General features: G+C 45.2%; 1 protein-coding gene across 2 annotated transcripts in view; it reads right to left on the bottom strand.

Annotated features, from left to right (window-relative positions):
- Positions 1-16783, bottom strand: part of notch1b (notch receptor 1b) — a 42666-nt gene extending 25883 nt beyond the window's left edge. The window contains exons 1-5 of one of the 2 annotated variants that reach the window (XM_071897636.2): positions 16565-16783; positions 15651-15732; positions 3143-3402; positions 2216-2554; positions 706-828 (exon numbers count right to left, since the gene is read on the bottom strand). In XM_071897636.2, coding sequence (XP_071753737.2) covers positions 706-828; positions 2216-2554; positions 3143-3402; positions 15651-15732; positions 16565-16622 — 862 coding nt within the window. In that variant the 5' untranslated portion in view covers positions 16623-16783. Of the gene's footprint in view, positions 1-705; positions 829-2215; positions 2555-3142; positions 3403-15650; positions 15733-16564 lie in introns of those variants that run through there. The other variant, XM_071897638.2, reaches the window with a different exon arrangement.
- Between the last annotated feature and the right edge of the window lie 2201 nt (positions 16784-18984).

The raw sequence follows: 18984 nt of genomic DNA, 5'->3' as shown, positions 1-18984 counted from the left end.
GAATCACTGAGATTTTGAACAATATGTTTGGGAAAAAGAGAAGTTATCAAAAAAAAAGTTAGTGCACTTTTTAGACAAACGCTTCAACCGATTTCAAAAATTCTTTCAGATTTGTGCATAAATAAGCACAGAGAACAATTGTACAAAAGAAGACGAAAAATTCAATTGTGGGCAGAAATGGGTTAATCTGATCAAAATAAGTGATCGTCAGTTTAGTTTCCTAACTCAGCTATAGACTGGGGCCAGTTGCATAAAGATAGACCCAGTCTTAGACTTAAATATGACCTTAAGTCAAGCTTGCTATAGACACTTATATTTACCTGTTCCTACTACTTCTTGATTGTTGTAGATCTCTAATGGTTTGTTTCTGTCTCTAAAGACTCACTCTTCTTCAGGTTCTTTCCAAAAACCAAAGATTTGCCATCCTTTATGAAATAGCTACAGTATTTAAACATCCCGCTCTGACAGTTAGGCCGAGTCGTTGCCATAACAACAAAATTCTTAACTCAAGATTAGCCAGGGGGAAGGCGGCTAACTTTCCTACCTCAAAATAATTCAGTCGTAATATTTAAGTAACAGACGGTCTTAATTAGCCTAGTCCAACCTGAGAATGTAAAACCAGTCTAAGGCTTAGACTAGTCTTAAACTAGCTTTATGCAACTGGCCCCTAGGCTGGTAAATGTGAAGGGAAATCCCCATTCATACCTGTAAATTCTGGCCTACACTGGCAGTTGTAGGTGTTGACTCCATCTACACAGGTTCCTCCATTCTGGCACTCATGGCCTGGACAGTCGTCAATGTTGTGGTCGCAGTTCTTTCCTGAAAACCCTGAAGGTAGAAAGAGAGACAGTTGTTTCAGTGTACGTGGTTGGATTTGCTTCACTCTGCGTCAGTGTGCCATCGCTGCCACTGAAGGCCTCAGATACTCGGTTGCTCATTCCTCCTGGTTTCAAAACAACTTTCTCCCATTAACAACAAAGGGAGCGAAACTCCTCAACAGTTTGAATGTGGTCAACTGTCTTTTTCCTCCGAGGAAAGAAGGCAGCTGTACCCTCTTGAGGTCTGTGGCAAGACACACACACACACACACACACACACACTTCTCTCATATGAAGTAACAACCATTCTGCTATAGAGTTACACAACAGGCAACCACTGGACTGCACTAAATGGCATGCTGGGTAATGCCAAGTGAAAATCAAAACCAGTAAGTCAGCACCGGCATCGCCAAGAGTTCATTCATAAAATATCTATTTCTGTTATTCTTGTTTCTGAAAGCCAAATGTGAATTTAATATCATTCTTACTACTGTTGTGTGCAGAAGTGCAAGATGTAACTCTTAGTGATAATTTTAGTGAAAACCACGTAAAAATATCTGTAAGCTTTGGATTTCCAGTGTTTCCCAGACAGGCTTTGATTTTTCTTTATTTTCCTGTTTTATTATGTGTGGAAAAAAAGTGCTTTTCTTTTTACTTTTTAAAACAAGAAAATATAAGAGCAAGCAGAGGAGATGGTAGAGACGGGATGGAAAGGTGGCGTACAGATTCACTGGATTCATGGATTTCTAGTGGACTCAGTGGAAAAGCAGTAGAACGCAAGGCAAGGCTAGCCTGTGTGGAAGTGATGAGGCAATGGGCGGGGCTTTAGTCCCAGCAAGCTTTGCTTCACTCCGCTATGTGAAAAGGATGTTGTCCCTTGACCATTTCCTTACGATAAGGCCTGATGCCTTCCTGCTCAGCCTTGTTCACACAGAGCACACACACACACACACACACACACACACACACACACACACACACACACACACGACACAACAGGAGCAGGAACGGCCCTGCCTTAAATGACATCATCTCTTAACCAGTCACTAGCACAGGCGCTGACATTTAGGTCGACCTGAGAGACTGGAGTAAGACAGTGAATTTAGGAATTAATTACCTGATACTATTGGCTAAAGCAAGAGGGGCATATGATCCCACTATAGCTTCAGCTTACTCAGGTCTCATCCTAACTTCTATATAGGTAATAGGTGTAATAATTCAGAATGTGGTCTGGCTCACTGGATTCCAACCTTCCAAAATAACCAAAATCCAGGTTGATGGGAAAGTAATACGGGCAGAAATGTGTGTATAGGTGTCATGAAGCAGCAATGATTTCATAAATTGCCTAGAAAGTTCGTAGGAAAGCCATGAATCTAGGGTACTGGGACTTCTTGTACCTGGCACACAGGAGCATTCGTAGCTGGTCTCTCCCTTCTGAATGCAGGTGCCCCCGTTGTGGCAGGGGGAGGGGTTGCAGGGCATGTAGCGGCTCTCGCAGTGCTTGCCCGTGAACTCCTGCGGGCACTGGCAGCGGTACGTGCCGACCTCGTTGACGCACACGCCGCCGTTCTTGCAGGGCGAGGGGCTCTGCGCGCACTCGTTGACGTCCTGCTTGCAGGTCTGGCCGTAGAAGAAGGGCGTGCAGGTGCAGACGTAGTGCGACTCGATGGCAGAGCACTGGCCGCCGTTGGCACATGGGTTTGAGGCACAGGGGTCGGCTTGCTGGCACAGTTTACCTGGAGACACGGAGAAATGAGACGCACGATGTCTGAGACGGGCTTCGTTCTCACAACAGGTTCAGAATAAATAAACTCTCGCACCGGCTGTCCATGTTAAGGAAACTTCTTTACGTTTTTTTTTGGCTTGGTTATTGTATTAATCTAACCCAAGGAAAAGCATCCAGTCTGTATCACAGTTGTTCTCAGTAATTTCTGTTGAACCCTAGCTTGAAATGTCTTGATATCAACACCCATCCAGATTCTTCAAATTCATCACAGACTCTACACAAACTATATTTTCTGGTGCAATCTTTGAATCTATAAGCTCATTTTATTATGCAATAGAGCAAATCCTTTGTTTAGTGTAGCATTTCTGCATGCTAACAGAATCTGACGACTTTCAGCTGATTCTCTCAGTACAAATGCCCATAAACAGGAAGAAAACCTGACTTCTCATTATGAGAATCCAACATTTTGAAGCTTTGTTACCTTTTTATGCATTCAATTTAATACTTACACCCAAGAAAATGGTACTGTACTGTACCGATTGGTGTAACTTTTCAATACCCAGCCATACTCCTATGTCATAAGACTGTTTTGCGTTACCTGACCATCCAGGCGGGCAGCGGCACTTGTACGTCCGGAGGCCTTCCAGCTCGCAGGTTCCTCCGTTGCGACACGGCAAGCTGAGGCAGGGGTCGATGGGCGTCAGGCAGCGGCGGTCGGTGTAGCCCAGTCTGCACGTGCAGCTGAAGTCCACCGTGTTGCCCCTGGATACGGCGCGACACAAGCCGCCGTTCATGCATGGCGAGGTGGAGCACGGGTCGCGGAACTGGCACCTGCTCCCTACGTATCCGTCCCGACACCTGGAGGAGGGACAGGTGGAGAGGAGTCAGAGAGGGACGGGAGTCAGCGACATTCTCTGAGGCTGAGGAATGCGCCGGTCGCTTTCGAGGACTTTCTGGACATGTTTGAGGAAGACATGAGTAACTTCTGTAGACTGCAACATGTATTTCCTCATATCACCTTAATCTCTCACTCACAGGTACACAACCTTATAATGTTACTCCTACTATTGAATAGGGTTAGACTGATATGGGTTTTTGAAGGCTGATACTGCTATGTTTGAAGCTGCCGATAGCTGATACTCGACATCTTTAAATTTGACCATTCTTATGCCCAAAAAATTGTAAGCATTCAGTGTTTCCCCAAGAAATCCATTGTTGGCAGGGTGGAAAAACGTTTCTTTATGTAGCTATGGCCCAGGAGGAATGTCCATCATATCGGTGGTGGACGACCCATCCAATATTTAACTAAAGCCCAATATTGGACTGATATATTAGCAAACCAACCAATATATCGGTCTAAACCTGCTACTGAATTTCCATTCCTTACTTCATTTTCCTCATCTAAAATTAACATCACAAAAAGCAGGACCCGTGAAAGGGAATTCAACCACACTGTTTTCACCTATTTTTCAGCTCAGTGCAGATTAAAGAGTTCACAAGGGCAAGAAAACACTTTGGACTAGCAAGGGTCATCCCATTGTGTGCTACTGTGCTTATAAATCTATTGCATGGGAAACAGCCTTTGCCAATAGGACTAACTAGCCATTTCTGTGAAAGGAGTCCCTCAGGGTCAGGCGGCTGTGTCCTGCCTCGCTGTTTTTACAACTCGGCAACACCGCCATGAGAAACTATGCGGCAAGCGGGACATTCGTCTTTCTACCGTCCCGTCCCCCCCCCCCCCCCCTCACACAATGTGTTTTAGGCCGTAAAACAGAGTGGCTTGAAGAGATGGAGGGAGGAGAGGAGGGGGAGAGACTGAGAGAAGGAGGGGGGACAAACTCCTGTGATGTTTCTCACAGGTTGTGTTGGAGTCATAAACGTCGGACCCCAACGAACAAGTTCCCAGAGAGAGAGAGAGAGAGAGAGAGAGAGAGAGAGATAGAGAGATAGAGAGAGACAGAGGGAGAGAGGGAGAGAGAGAGAGAGCTGCTGCAGATCACAGCGACAGATTCACACATTTACAATTACAAAGAGAGGAGTTGAAGGGTGTCCCCTGAGGATATGCACGGCTCAACAAAAGGGCCACACACACACACAGCATGCACACACACATTCATACACAGTGTGCAATCTCTTACACACACACACACACACACACATACACACACAGGATTCTCACATACAGATTATACACAGGCACTCATAGGTTTACGTTCACAGTCGCAGTCACACATAAACAGGGACGCACACACACACACACACAATAGGGGTGTGACATAAAGATGGTCACACCAACTGTCCCGTAGCTCAATCAGACTCCGCTTTGCGACCGACCCCAACCACCTTGGAGGCGCTGCACTGGAACCTCCCTACTGCCAGATTCCCATATTCATCACCTTCAAAAGGTTCAATACTGTTGTCAACAATGCTGGGTGGCCGGGGAGAGTTGGTCAATACAAAAAACAAAGCATCTGCTCAATAGCACCAGGGAGGGTAGAGAAGAAAAAAAATCTGTGGTGTTTGGAATTCTTGTCCGTAATCCTGTCTCTTCAAAAGTTGAGACAGGAAAAGCGGCCATCATGGCACCCTTCAGCAGCTCTTAGGGCTGAAATGTGCTTGCTTCAGCCCTTTTGTCAGCACTCATTCATCCAGAGGACAAGGCAGTGTCTATGCCACAGTGTTTGAGCTGCGAGCCAACATTATGGCAAACTTCAAAAGCGCCGTGCCGCCACCTCAATGCTCGTTATTCTTCCCGACCAGAGAGGATTTTCTCCAAACATCAGACAAGGGGTGGAAAGAGGATGAAAAGGAAGACGACTGTAGCGCAAACTCTTGTCAAGAGCCATGAAAGATTTCTGAAAAACTTCCACTCGGGCAAATTCCTGAGTAAACTGCAGCGCAGGAAAATTACACGGTGAATATCGGGGAATCGGAAAAAAAATGACTATTCATTTTGTTTGTTTTTTCCGCTCCAATTTGTGACAAACAACGGTTGCTTTGGAATATTGTCATGTTTCCGCCCTCTTGCAGAAACAATATTCTGCATAATACATCCTCCTCCTAACATCAAAGCAGCCTTCCCACAACAACAAAACCCGCTGTCACACTCAAATACCTGACCAGAGCCAACAAGTCTATTAGCCCTGAGGGGCTGGCAGAATCACGTCCCAAAACATTCCCAGGGGGTCCAGTACTTGTGTGTGTGTGTGTGTGTGTCAGTGGGGGCCAAGCCGTGCCCCCCTGTAGGGACAGGCGTGTGTTTAGACAGGGTCTCCCTCTCAGGGGATTAGGCAGTCCTAGAACTGTGGCTAGCAAAAGAAAACATCACATGCTAGGCTGCCCGCTGCATAAACACTGAGGGAGTCGTGGCATGTCACCATGTTTAGAGTGGAGAGCGGTACCTTGGCTGAGTGTCATATAGCTTGGGATCACTGGCGGATCTCTGTAGCATTAAGGATAAACGGTGAGAAAAAGAAAATATAAAATCATTTTCTACTTCGAGGACAGAGGGAAGAAGCACTATTTAGGTCTGATGTGAACAGACAGGGGCTCTTCGGAGGGACAGGTAGATTCAAACTGATACTAGAAAACTGTGGATCCTTCAATTGGTGGTAAAAAAAAAATAATTAAAAAGCAGTGACCCAAAAAGAAAACCAAGGCACTTTGGACTTAGAGAAAAAAGATGAAAAGCCTTTAATACATGTGTTGCAAGGCAATTAAAAATGACCAATGCGTGTTGACCTAATGGTCTTCTTCAGGGTCATGAATGATTTTTACCAGCAAGTGAAGGATCCAAAGTTTTCTGGTATCATTTTCTTCTTCATGTCGCTCCAGACTCATGCGTATTTTCCCATTGAATAAAATGCCACAATCCCGATTTAATCCCGATTATCATGTCCAGTATTTTTGAGATCAGCCCCTCTCATCGTAAAGCTGCACTTAGCAACTTCGCACACTGGCGGCCCCCAATGCCAGCGCAAGGCAAAAAGGGAGAATCTGCGGTGTCTAAACTGGTTGGGATGGGACGCTCTTCTCTATTGCAGCCCCACTTTGTGATTTAGGCTGATAAGACGGTTTATTTTTACATAAAAATCTTGTTTAGTGCAGCTTTAAGGAATTCTTCCACAGAATTCCTGAGCATCCATAGTCATTCCCTTACAGGACAGCAGGAGCGTGTGTGTGTGTGTGTGTGTGTTTATGTGTGTGTGTGTGTGTGTGTGGTGCAGAGGGGGGGCAGTGGAGAGCAGCAGCAGAAGTGGCTGCTAGAAGGCCAGTCCAGTTAAGACCCAGCGGTGGCGGCGGCGGGTGCTGAGGTCGTGAGGCGCCGCACGAGCTCGCTGGAAAAAGGCCGCAGGGAGCAGGTGCGCATGTTAATGAGGAGACGGCAGCTGCTGCCCCGGCCATTCAACCCCCCCCCCCCCCCCCCTCCCCAACCACCACCACCCCATCATCCCACCCCTCCGCCTCCTTCCTCTCCCAGTGCTCCCCCCACCCCATCCTACCCTCATCCTCAACCCCCGGGAGAAAATGGAGAGGCCTAGGCCGCACACTGTAAAAAAAAAAATCTTAACATGTAATTTAGTCGCATATTTTCATTTTTAAAATCTAGTTTTTCTCAATACAAGTGAAACGTTTTGTGGCGGTGAGATGGGGTGGGAAAACTGGGAGAGAAAATGCCAATTTCTTCCACAGCAGTTTGACTTGTTACAGGAATTTTCTAGAAACAAGTGTCAACATCTTGAAACAAGGCATAAAATAAGGCAGATGACTCCACTAGTATCAAGAAAATGACACTATAAAAGAAAATTCTTGAAACACCAGCTGATCTGCGTTACAAAAGTGAAAATATCTCAATATCTCTCTCAGATTTTTTAGAAAATTAAGGTTTTAAGACTCAGCGCTAGATTAAATGACGTGTTAAAATGGACATTTTTTACAGTGTGGGTGTTTGAATGCCCCCCCCCCCACCTCCCTCCCTACTCAGCGGAGAAATGGAGAGCGAGAGAGGGAGAGAAAAGAGAGGGAGAGGGAGAGAGAGAGAGAGCGAAGGATGAGTGGGCCCATTGTTTTTCCTCCCCATTCAGAGTTGACCACAGGCCGGGCGCATTCAGCTGTTAAACCTCCTCTTTCCTCTCCTCCCCTCCTCTCTCTCTCTCTCTCTTTCCAAAAAAACATTCTCTAAATCTTCCTCCTTTATGTATGGCTCATCCCTGGATTTTCTCCCTTTTTTTCCTTATTATTGGTTCACTCCTCCTTTAACTTCCTCTGTTCAAAGCCCCAATGCGTACAGTCGCTGGCATCCGCTCCCTCCCCTCTGTGTACCTTCTTTCACTCTTTCCCTCCAAACCCAGGACACCCCCCCATCCAAACCCCCATTTCTTTTCATAGGGTTGGCTAGATTTGTAAGACACCATATTAGGATTTATAAGTCTCAACTGACTACTGCGCAATCCCCCAAAAACTTTCCCTACTCCAAGCTGTTCTGCAGCTTTTTCAGCGGTCTGCCATGTTCGAGGCTAAGTGTGAGGCGAAAGAGAAGCTTTAAAAAAAACAAATCCCAAACACACAAGCAGCAAGACAAACAAAGGCGTCTGAAAGAAAGGAAATTGGAACTGGTTTGGTGGGGTTTTATAGTGGGGAGCTGCCAGTGGGGAGAAAAGAGAAGAAGGGGGGGGATAAAAAAAAAAGAGAGAGAGAGAGAGAGAGAGAGGGGTTACCGGTTTATAAGGAATGTTGGTGTTTACTCTAAAAAGCTGCCCAAAGTCTCCGGTCCCGATCCTTAACCCGAGAAACCTCAATAGAGGCTAGCTGGCAGCCTCACTTTGCGGTTCCCCGGAAAAACTCACACCGGCTTTGAAACGGGGATCTGGCCTCCCTCACCCTCGCAAAGCAGCCCAGCGTCTCACACCGAGGTCCAAAAGACAAACAGCCGGAGCCCCCTCTCCTTTACCCCGCTCCACGTGGACGCACTGTCCAAACACACTCGGGCTGAGGTGCTAGCAGTAAGTCAACTGTAGCACACGCTAGGCAAAAGAATGCTAACAGTTTGCTCTTTAACTTGGCGAGAGCCCGTCAAATACACGGTCAGCACAAAACGGCTTTTACAGGCAATCGAGTTAACGGCCTCAATAAGAGCTCAAACTTATAAATAGGGGGATAAGACAAAAGATATTCAACGACTCTTTTATAGAGTCTTGGCTGCGTTCAAAACAAACAGTCCAAAGCAGCTGCTTCAACAAGAGAAATCTGCTGGCCTAGCGAGCAGGATAATCTCAACAGCAGCAGGTAAACCGGGCTGCAGGAAAGATAAATAAAGAAGACATGAAAAGAGGGGCACAAATCAGAAGCTGAGCAAATATCAGGTGTTTGGGCGGTATCATATAACTCCAGGACAGCAGTGGAATTATCTCCGCGGTAAGGCCGATACTGTTATTATCTTCTCTGTCATCCCTGCCCAGTAGCCTGCATTGTTCTCCTCTCCGCTCACTTCTGGGCCTTCTTTTCTTCAATTGCCGCCGCAGTCGCCCGTGGCAACAGGTCCGCGCCAGTGATGGGATGCGTGACGAGGGCCGGGCGGCTCGAGCCCGGAGCAGATGTTGTGGTGACATCTGACCCCTGGCCAGGCGTCACTCTGAGGGGCTTTCCTTAGTGTCGGGCCAATCTGCCATCTGCCATCTTTCTGAGGTCACACGCACACAGAAAGGGATGGCGGCTTTGAACGCGCATAATATGTGGGCTACACATGTGCACTGTATACAAACAAAAAACCGAAAGGGAGCGCACACATTTTGGCAGCTGTACAGCCACTCTCCTACCCTGGTAAGAGGCTTTGGAGGAATTAGGTTGTGCTTTTATTCCATTATTGTGCCAATAAGCAGAGTAAAGCACTGTGGGACAGCGAGGAAACAATCTGTGTCTTGTTCTGTTTTTTATAAGTGAAGTAATTAGGACTATTTTAAGACAATTCTTTGTTTATCGATCTCTTTTTTTCTCCAAATTTCAACAAAAAGCGTATAACAAGAGTATTAATGTTTAGACCGTCAGTTAATAGAGTAGTTATGTCTGTCTCTCAGGTGTCTCCTCCATTAACAAAGAGCTGGAGTCAAACTGTGTTAGTGGAACATGTTGTTACCTCTGGCCCCCCCCACCCCACCCTCCCCTCCCCTCGTCTCCCTCCCAGCCGTTCTCATTTCCTGGCTGTTTGGTGTCTGTGCCTGGGCTAAGTCCCCTTTAGTCTTGTCTGATCTGTTTTAAAAGCGTTGCCCAAGGGGGGCCTCGCTCCTTTCTTCCACCTCTCTCCCTCCACACTTCCCTCTCTCCTTTCCCCTCGCTAGTGTTTCCCAGTTTCATTTAGCAGTGCTGGGACTCCACAGTGACAACTTTACCACCACTGTTAAGGGCGAATCAAACACTTAAAAAAATCATAACTGAGTCTAACTTTCCCCTCCTCAACACATACAAAAATGTTTAATATAAGAGCATGTTTAAAATGAGTGCTTTTATCATTTTAATGGAGCCGATTCAACTAAAAATAGCTCCAGCGCTGCATCCAAAACTGCGACCAGAACGAGGGTTTGTTTGTTGTGGAACCGAAACCAAAGTTACCACCAAATCCCCACGGTTACAAAAATTACAGGGGAAACACTGCCCCTCTTTCCCTCTCCCTCCATCCGTCCATCCCTCCTTCTTTTCCTTCCTCTCTAATCGTACAGGAGAGATGACCTGGCCGGCCCACATCTGGCAGCCTTCATTAGAGACCCTGTTTATTCGGTACCATTACTGACACAGCCCATGGGAAAGAGCCTGCTTCCCCCAGGGACCAACCACTCTGTGTGTGTGTGTGTGTGTGTGTCTTGTGAGTCATAGCAGCTCTAATGACTAGTGCCACTGCCTGCTTTACGAGGCTGGGAACCACTTAAAGGCTTTACGGGTGTCTGAAGGTGTAGCTGACAGTGCAACCGGACACTCGGGGTTGTTACTGTACACGGCGACTTGTTCCGTGTGCAGTCTGGCTAAGTGCTATAGCTTATACGCCTCGAGGAAACTGTCAATTTGTTGTTTTTCTGTGTCACAGATACCGTGATTGGTATCGGCCTTATGATCTGCATAGCTGTCAGGATGCCTTGACTGCACAAACCGCTCCATTTCACTACAAAGGCATCACGCTCCAGTCTCCCAAGTGTCCTTTGAGTGTGTGTCTGGCAGTGAGAGGGACTGAAGCTCTAAAAGCGCACCTGGCAGAGTAAGGTAGGTATTTTCTATGCGTTCTGTGCGGAGCTGAATGGGCAAAACCACAAGTAATCATGGGCATTATGGAGCATGCTGCCGCGTGGGTGAGTGCACGTCTCTTTTAGTCGTGATACTGCGAACCACAGACAGGTGGTCTGGCTCAAAAGCATGAAATGAGGAAGTGTGGTTTGGAATATGCCCAGGGTCTTTGTCTCACGCGCGCGCACACACACACACACACACACTTTGACTGTCAGTCATATCAGCCGCTGATCAAAGTCTGTGTGATTTGTCTTGGCATATGCCAACCAGGGAGGCTCAAATATCACTAATCCTCGGCGCTGAGGTTCCCTACCACCAAGTCGCTTCAATCAGCCTGAACGCTCAGCCGATCAGCCCTCTCACCAGCCGGGCTCCTGCCAAAAGGAACCCAACACCGGCGGCAGCGGCCATATAAAAGCCCTGCGCTGTGTGTTCCTCGTTGTGTGATGATATGATCAGATACGGCACCTTTTCTTCCCCCGGGCCACTCCGAGGCTGTTTCCTGACTCTGAATGGAGGAGGAGGAGGCGTGGAGTGGGGTGGGGGTTGCGGGGGGGGGCTAAGATGGACTCGTCTGACCAGAGCAAACAGAGGTGGCATTGAAGAATCCCCAGAACCGGAGAGACAAGGGCCCACTTTCATTGATGTGGATGTATACTGTAGCAGTCTCTACGCATGCCAGCCAGGAATTAATGGGTCTGCTTGTTATCTGACTGGAGTGGTGGAAACACACACGTATGCATGCACGCACACACACACAAACACAAACCAGGGAATTCATCAAAGCCCCAGTGCCACTTGAGCGATTGATTACCTGAGGTACAGCGGGGCCAGGATCAGGTTGGAGACCTCGGCCTCAGGCACTGACCAGATTATGTCTCTCTGTTAGCATAGTAGAGGTCTTGTGTCACAAGAGGGGACATCCTCATTAGCTGGTCGAGTAAGATTGCACTTCAAGTAGGTCTGTGATTCACTAAAATCAGTGGTGGAAAGAGTACTAGAATGTCCTACTCAAGTACACGTATTGTTACTTTGCTGATATTTTACCTAAGTAGAAGTAAGAGTACTGGTGTGAAAATCTACTGAAGTAAAAGTAAAAAGTAGCTCATTTAAAATTAGGGATGCACCGATGCCACCTTTTCAATGCCGATACCGATTACGAGTATGAAAGTTTAAGTATCGGCCGATACTGAGTACCGATCCGATCCATTACTTTTACTGAACAGTGCAGGCTTACTTCCTTAGTTTGGGGTCAATGGACAAAATTATTGAGATAAAATCCTTGTTTTTCCCACTGTTTGAGAAATACAGGCTTCTATGTGCCACAAATGCATAAAATCAAGACAGTTTGCTTTTATTTCTTACATGTTACTCATGGCTTTCGCTATCAGATTTTAGTCTTGGGTAAAATCTCTGATACTGATATTCCATTTTAGCCTGGTATCGGCACCGGTGCATCCCTATTTAAAATGTTGTTAGAGTAAAAGTTACTGAGTTACTTTTTAGAAAAGAGAACATTGTTATATATGATTTTTCTCTTTCTAAAAGGACGAGAGGACAGAGTTCAAACTAGGTTCTTTTCATTGGGAAAATTGGAAATTACAAAATAAAGTGCACAAACAAAGTAAAGTCAGATTACTCTTCTCTTCTTTGCTGACTGACTCTTCGCTGCAAAGGGCGCAACAATTCATCAAATCAGTTTACCAGTGCATCATTGTACAAAGCTGTAACCCAAAAGCACCGAGGAACTACTGGGGTGTGTCTGCAGGTGAATGCCATCAGTGTAACTCATCCATACCAACGGCCTAAATCCTTCTCTCTTGATCTATCACAGGTCACGTGATTCACTGTTATCAGCAGGCTATCAAAAACCTGTTGTTTTATTTTCATCACGTTTGTCAACTAACTGACGATGCTGGTATGCGAGCTCTCAGCAGCGTCCTTCCTCACTCCCTAGCTGGCCCGACATCTCTCATCTCTCTGGGTAGCAGCTCTGCTAAGCTCCTTTGATTCTAGCCATTGTGCCACTGGAATTTCCTTTTTTTTTTTTTTTTTTTTTCCTCTCTCCTGGTCTGGATCGGCTCAGCTCAGCTCGGCCCGGCACCGCTTTCTGTTACTGCCAAGCCCACTACAGTAAATGAGAGGCCTCCTTGGCGCTCACTGGAGATAAACTTCGGTCCAGGCCAGATACGAGGGGCAGATGGCATTCCTGGTATGGCATGTCAAGTAGGCATCTCTGCCGTACTATATAAAACTGAAGCATTCAATGCCACTTACTTGACCTCTACATAACACTTGACTAGAGGAGCGGCTGCTTTTGATTGAGCTGAGAGCAACTCGTCATTTTGTCAGGAATGGCAGTGTGGGATCTGGAAAACACCTCTCTGTGTGGTGGACTTTCATTAGAGAACACTAAAAGACTGTTAAGGCCCATTCACATCTAGAACGATAACTGTAAAGATAACGATAACTATAAAAAGATATAAATCATTCTAAGTAAATGGAATCTCTGTGTTCCCGATAGATAACGATAACTATAAAAACATCCAAAAACGATAACTATAACTATATTTTTGGTGTGATCTCAGAGCGAGACAATGATACAATGTTTTCAACCAATCAAATTAAAGTTGTAATAAAGAAGGGGGCGGGAGAATTCGGTAGGAACTTATCACAGATATCTGTAGTGTGAATGCTTGAGCAACAATGTATCACCATAGTTATCTCTATCTTTACAGTTATAGTTTTAAATATGAATGGGCCTTTAGCCTGTGTCGTTAACCAGGCCAGGCAGGCTATCGCTGAACAGTATCTTGGTGAAAAATTTATGAATTGCCCCTTTACCGCCTAAGCATTAGTCAAACAATGTACTTAACAATGACCTTTAACAGGACCTGTGTTTGATGGGTTAACTGCGACAGGAAAAAGCAGACAGGATCCACCTGGTTGTGATTATTTCTCTCTGTTTTTTCCTGACGCTGCCGACTGTGCTGCTTAACTAGAGTTTTAGCACCGACCCCATCAATGCACTTGCTAAAGAAGTCATCGATCCTGGAGAATACTTGCAGGACGTTCATGTTAGAGTGACCTTATTAAACCTGGTACAGTAGAATCACACACACACACACAGTAGAAGCATATGATAGTGAGCACTTAGCCTCCTCTGCCGCTGTTAAAAATCACGTGCCGTCCTCACAGCAAGAGTTTGATAATTGTCCAACTGTCAAAACAAACATAAAGCGCTCTTCCGAGAAGCCTTGAAAGAAGTCTTGCTCAAGAGCCACTGTGTGATCACTGTTAATCTTAACATCACAACAACACTGTTAATCATCTTGACATCAACATCTTGACTTTAAACTACAGCATTCTAACTTAAATGAGATGAAATAAATTCCACATCCAATAAATGTATGATTATCCATTTTGGAAACAAAATTTGCGATTCGCGATATTGCACAACCAAGTGCCAAGCCCTCTGGTGGCACAGTGACGACTAACATAACAAGACAGCAACATTAACAGCAACATTAACACACACACACACACGCACACACACACACAGACAAACACTTAAGCCTTGTGTGCCCGCTCAAACCTTTTCAAAACTGTGACGCTGGAGCGAGCCCCTCATGCCCATCTCCATGTTTAATTGGAGACGTCTAAGGAGGAGGACAGTGCAGGGGCACAATGATGGCTTTGTGGCCCAGTGAGGAGGGTGGGGGGGGGGGGGGGGTGGGGGGGGTGGGGGTGGGGGTGGAGGGGGTGATTGAGGGGTGAATAACACAACCAGACCGAATTAAGATGTGGCGAGGGGCCAAGATGGCTGCCTGGGCCCTGCAGTCCCGAAGCTCTGACCCGGCAGGCCCCGATTCGGCGTTCACCACACTCCGGTAAGACGACACTGGCTGCCGCTGCTCATGCCAGGTTGGAAAGTGAGCCAACCTACAGGTAGGCTTTTGTTAAGATCGCATGGTAAAAAAGAAAAAGAGTTCAGGGCGCAATAGGGGGCTTAATCCTAATTTATGTCGATGAACTGTCTAAAGGAGGCACAGCTCAAAAAAACTTGATCTAACGGGCAAAATAAAGAAGTCCATTTGTTCCATATTGGGTTAAAATGATAAAAAAGACATCTTGTGTAATTACCCTCTGCCATCTGCCCAGGGGAATGAGAGGGAAATTGAGAGAGAGAGAGAGAGAGAGAGAGAGAGAGAGAGAGAGGGAGAGAGAGAGAGAGAGAGGGAGAGAGGGAGAGAGAGGGAGAGAGCATTGAGGGCCATTGAGGAAGGGGACAAAATCCCAGGAGAGAGGCGAGGAGAGAGGGGGTAGGAGGACGGGGTCTGAGGGTCTCTCTGGGAAGCCTCACCCAGATTAGTCACACAGAATTAATCGCAGCGGAGAACAATGGTCGCCGAGCTTCTGGCAACCCCAGCTGTCGCTCCGTGAAAGAAAAGAAAAACAAGATTTAGGGCTCCGAGAGCCTGCGAGAGTTTGGCTGTAGAGGGGAGAGTGTGGTGGCAGTAACAGACTGAGACACACACACATTAACTCACACACTCTCACACACACACACACACACACACACACACACACACACATGGTGACCCCTGTCCTCATCAATGTCCACACATTTCTGTCTTTGGCTGCGAGGCTCTGGCCATTTGCCTTCCAGAAATAGCAGTAGCATGTGCGCTCGCCTTTTAGAGGCTTCACATATCTCCAGTACACCAAACATCTGAAGATCGCCAAATTTCAAAAAAAACTTTTCCAAGTCTCCTCTGTAGGTGCGTTACCCATCATGCTTTGGTAAAGGAGAATAATACAGATGTTAAACTTACTTGCACTCTCCATTTCCATCTGGAGTTGCCTCACAACTCCCCTGGTTCAAACACGACTCCGTGGGCATGGAGCATCTTAGGCCTGCAAATGGAAAGTTTTAATACAACTGCACTTTGTAAAACTCAACTTTTAAGCATTGCAAGTCTGTCAGTTTTTCACTTTAAGTTTAAACAGTTACTACAATATAACAATCATTCCAGGTGGCAAACTTCAAAATGGCCTCTAAATGTTTGTTTTCCTCGGGGGCATAATAAATGGCACAAGCATTACTCAATGAATGTAAAGTCTAGGTGTGACTCTTGCCACCTAAAAGTGCAGTTTGTGGTGAATGGGACTTGACACCAGATTGGTAGACGCATTCTCCCCGATGCAGCTGTCCCAAAGAATGTGCCATTTGGGGAGTAACATGGCTTTGCAAAAAAAAACATAAAAAAAACTGTTCTGACTCCAAACTGCAAAGGCATGAGTTTTCATACTAGTGAGGAAAAACCTGACTGTGTGCTGGACGAGCGCGCAACAGCTGTCCGGCCAAAGTAAAAGGCATAAATTAATCCAGAATGAAGGAGAGCATGTCGGCTCGTGAACAGACTTGTTTAGGCTAAAGCCAACAGGTGCACGAATTCATGTATGAATAATAAAGCAGATGAATGTAAATTTACAGCAAATCTCTAACCTGGAAAAACTGCAGGATGATTCAAAATAAAGTAAGGCAAAAAAAAACAACGGTTGTATTCATGTTGAGAGCCTCCGGATTCAGTCCATCAATTGACAAAACACAGTGAGTGCAACAAGTTAAAACAAAACTCTACCCGAGTTATGAGTAAAACAATACAAAACTATTATTTTTACATCTTATTGACAAAGCAAAACTACTAGGACTGCGTCATTCCCAAGAATCACCCCCGCCACTCACCTCGTGTTAGTGCAATCAGCGACAACAAGAAAGTTAGTTTCACAAAGAAAATATGCATTCCTTCTGATTTAAAACGGTCCTATAAATCCACGTGGGTTTTTTCATAGATCCGATGTGTGCCTTCCTCTCCGACAGGTAAAAAAAAAACAACAGACTTTCAGTTCATCCTTCAGTAGATCCAGCGAAAGTGTAAGTGCGTCTCTGAAGTCCGTACATGAGATGTTGTCACTTCAGTTCCCGAGTTGAAAATGACTTGCGGGACGCTCTTCTCCATTCCCCGCTCCACATCTAGGGGCGTTATTCTTCCACGCTGTGTGGCTTTCCATACACACACACGCACACACGCACACACGCACACACGCTCACGCACATACACACACTTCACAATTACGCAGTTGATCCCCAAGCACAAGCAGCAGAACTTGATACAGAGATATTAAAGAAGTTTTATTTTATTTTATTTATTTTCCCTTGTAGTGATTGGTTAATTAACATTATAAAAAATTAACATTATAAAACGGTCCTTGATTATGATTGGCTGAGCTGCGTTCGAAGCCGTTTTAAAATACTCTATAAACACACACCTGTGACCGCATCACATCAGTATTACCAAACAAATTGTCTGTCTGCGTCTGTGTGTTGCTTGGCAACCATTCTGCTAAATGTCACCGAAGAACTACATTGCTTGGCGGAAGAATGATTATTTGTTATCAATAAATTATTGCATTTTTTTTGTTGCTGTGTGTTTATTTTATGAAACCTTGCCAGGTATATGTAGTAACCGTTTTATAAAAGCAATAAGCCCCGCGAGACCGTGGGGCTTATTGCTTTAATTAGCCCAATAATCAGTTCACCAATTAGTCTATCTATGCCAGGGGTTCTCAAACTTTTTCATGGCATAGATCCCCAAATAGACACACATTAGAACCCCATATGATACGATTTTATCCCAGGACAACCCCATATACTGTAGATGATTTTTGTTGTTGTTTATGTATTTATTGATGTATTGAATTATCTCTCTGCAGTCTGCATGGGGAGGTAACAGAGTGAAATCCATGATCACAAGTCATTCTTATACATTCTCTAATTGGGATCATTTCTAGTGGACTGAATTCTAATGACATTAAACAATTCTTCATTTTGCTGGGGACCCCCCTGGATAAACCCTCAAGGATCCCGGACCTCACTTTGAGAAGCACTGGTCTATGCAAATAAGAAATAGACAACTTCTGAAGAGTTTGGCCAAGCATTAGCCTAATCTGAGGTAAAAAGAAGACCGGTTGGTTCTCAATCTTTTTCACTGTAAAGCAAGTTTTAATGTCACACGATGCTCTAAATACTGTTTCAGAGGGTTTTCAAGAATAAAAGTCTGGGGGAAACACCTAATCCTTGCAACTTGTTGGAATTTCTGGCATGAAAATTGTCACATTTTAATATAGGCACCAAATATTGGTTAGAATCCAGAAATATCGGTAAAGCAATCCATATTGGTTCGAACCCTGATGGCCTCCACTCCTGCATGAGGGCGTCCCAATCTGATAAACCTCAGTCAGCATGGGAACTGGTCTGTTAACAGGCAGGATCGTCTGCGCTGATAAGCAAACGCTGACAGCAACTCAGGTAAGTTTTCACGCAGCCAGTGTGCAACATCAGCAAAAGCAGGTGTAGTTTCCCATCAGATGGTTTGTGAACAGACCTTGAGCAGCCTCTCACAGGTAGAGCCTTAGATTGGAATACAGATTAATAAAGTGTGTTTTTATGCAGTTCTACACATCAACATTTTCAGACTGGGTCCAATAACAGGCCTATAGTAGAGGGATTATGTAATATTTACCCTCTTTTTCCCTGGGATATATGTGGATATACAGTATATGGACATGTGAGGTTCTGTGCAAAATCTCCTATAATTTGAAACAAATAATAATAATAAATGACGTCTATTCTTACACAATAATTGCTGCCATGAAATTAAATCACATTGTGGGTTACTACTAAGGTTATTAGTCATCTTAAGACCTTTGCTTACAATGTAGGTATGTTTGTGAGGACAGGATCATCTGTGTTTTCTAAATTTCTTTCCAATATGCACGTATAACATTTTGAAATGAAACTCTTTATTTATGTATATAGGTTGTACCAATCTATCAGCCTAATTAACAATAACTTCTATTGAAAAGTGGAGACATGCCACTGCAACACTGACTGGGCTGCATGGAAACCTGTCAGATTACACATGTAAGTTAACTGCCAAGCAAATTAGGCCTATTTGAGTTACCCAATCCACTTGATGCAGTCATACAGTATCGTTAATCATAACAAGGTGGTAACTGTCTGTTTCTGTGCCTTCGGGCCCTCATTTGTTTAATAAACCATAATGTGACACAGGGAGAGTCTCTGCCAAGAAGTTACAGGTACAA

The sequence above is a fragment of the Centroberyx gerrardi genome, chromosome 8, assembly GCF_048128805.1.
Source record: "Centroberyx gerrardi isolate f3 chromosome 8, fCenGer3.hap1.cur.20231027, whole genome shotgun sequence".
NCBI classification, from domain to species: domain Eukaryota; kingdom Metazoa; phylum Chordata; class Actinopteri; order Beryciformes; family Berycidae; genus Centroberyx; species Centroberyx gerrardi.
Note: the sequence above shows the minus strand (reverse complement) of the source record. Positions and strands in the feature narration are given on the sequence as shown.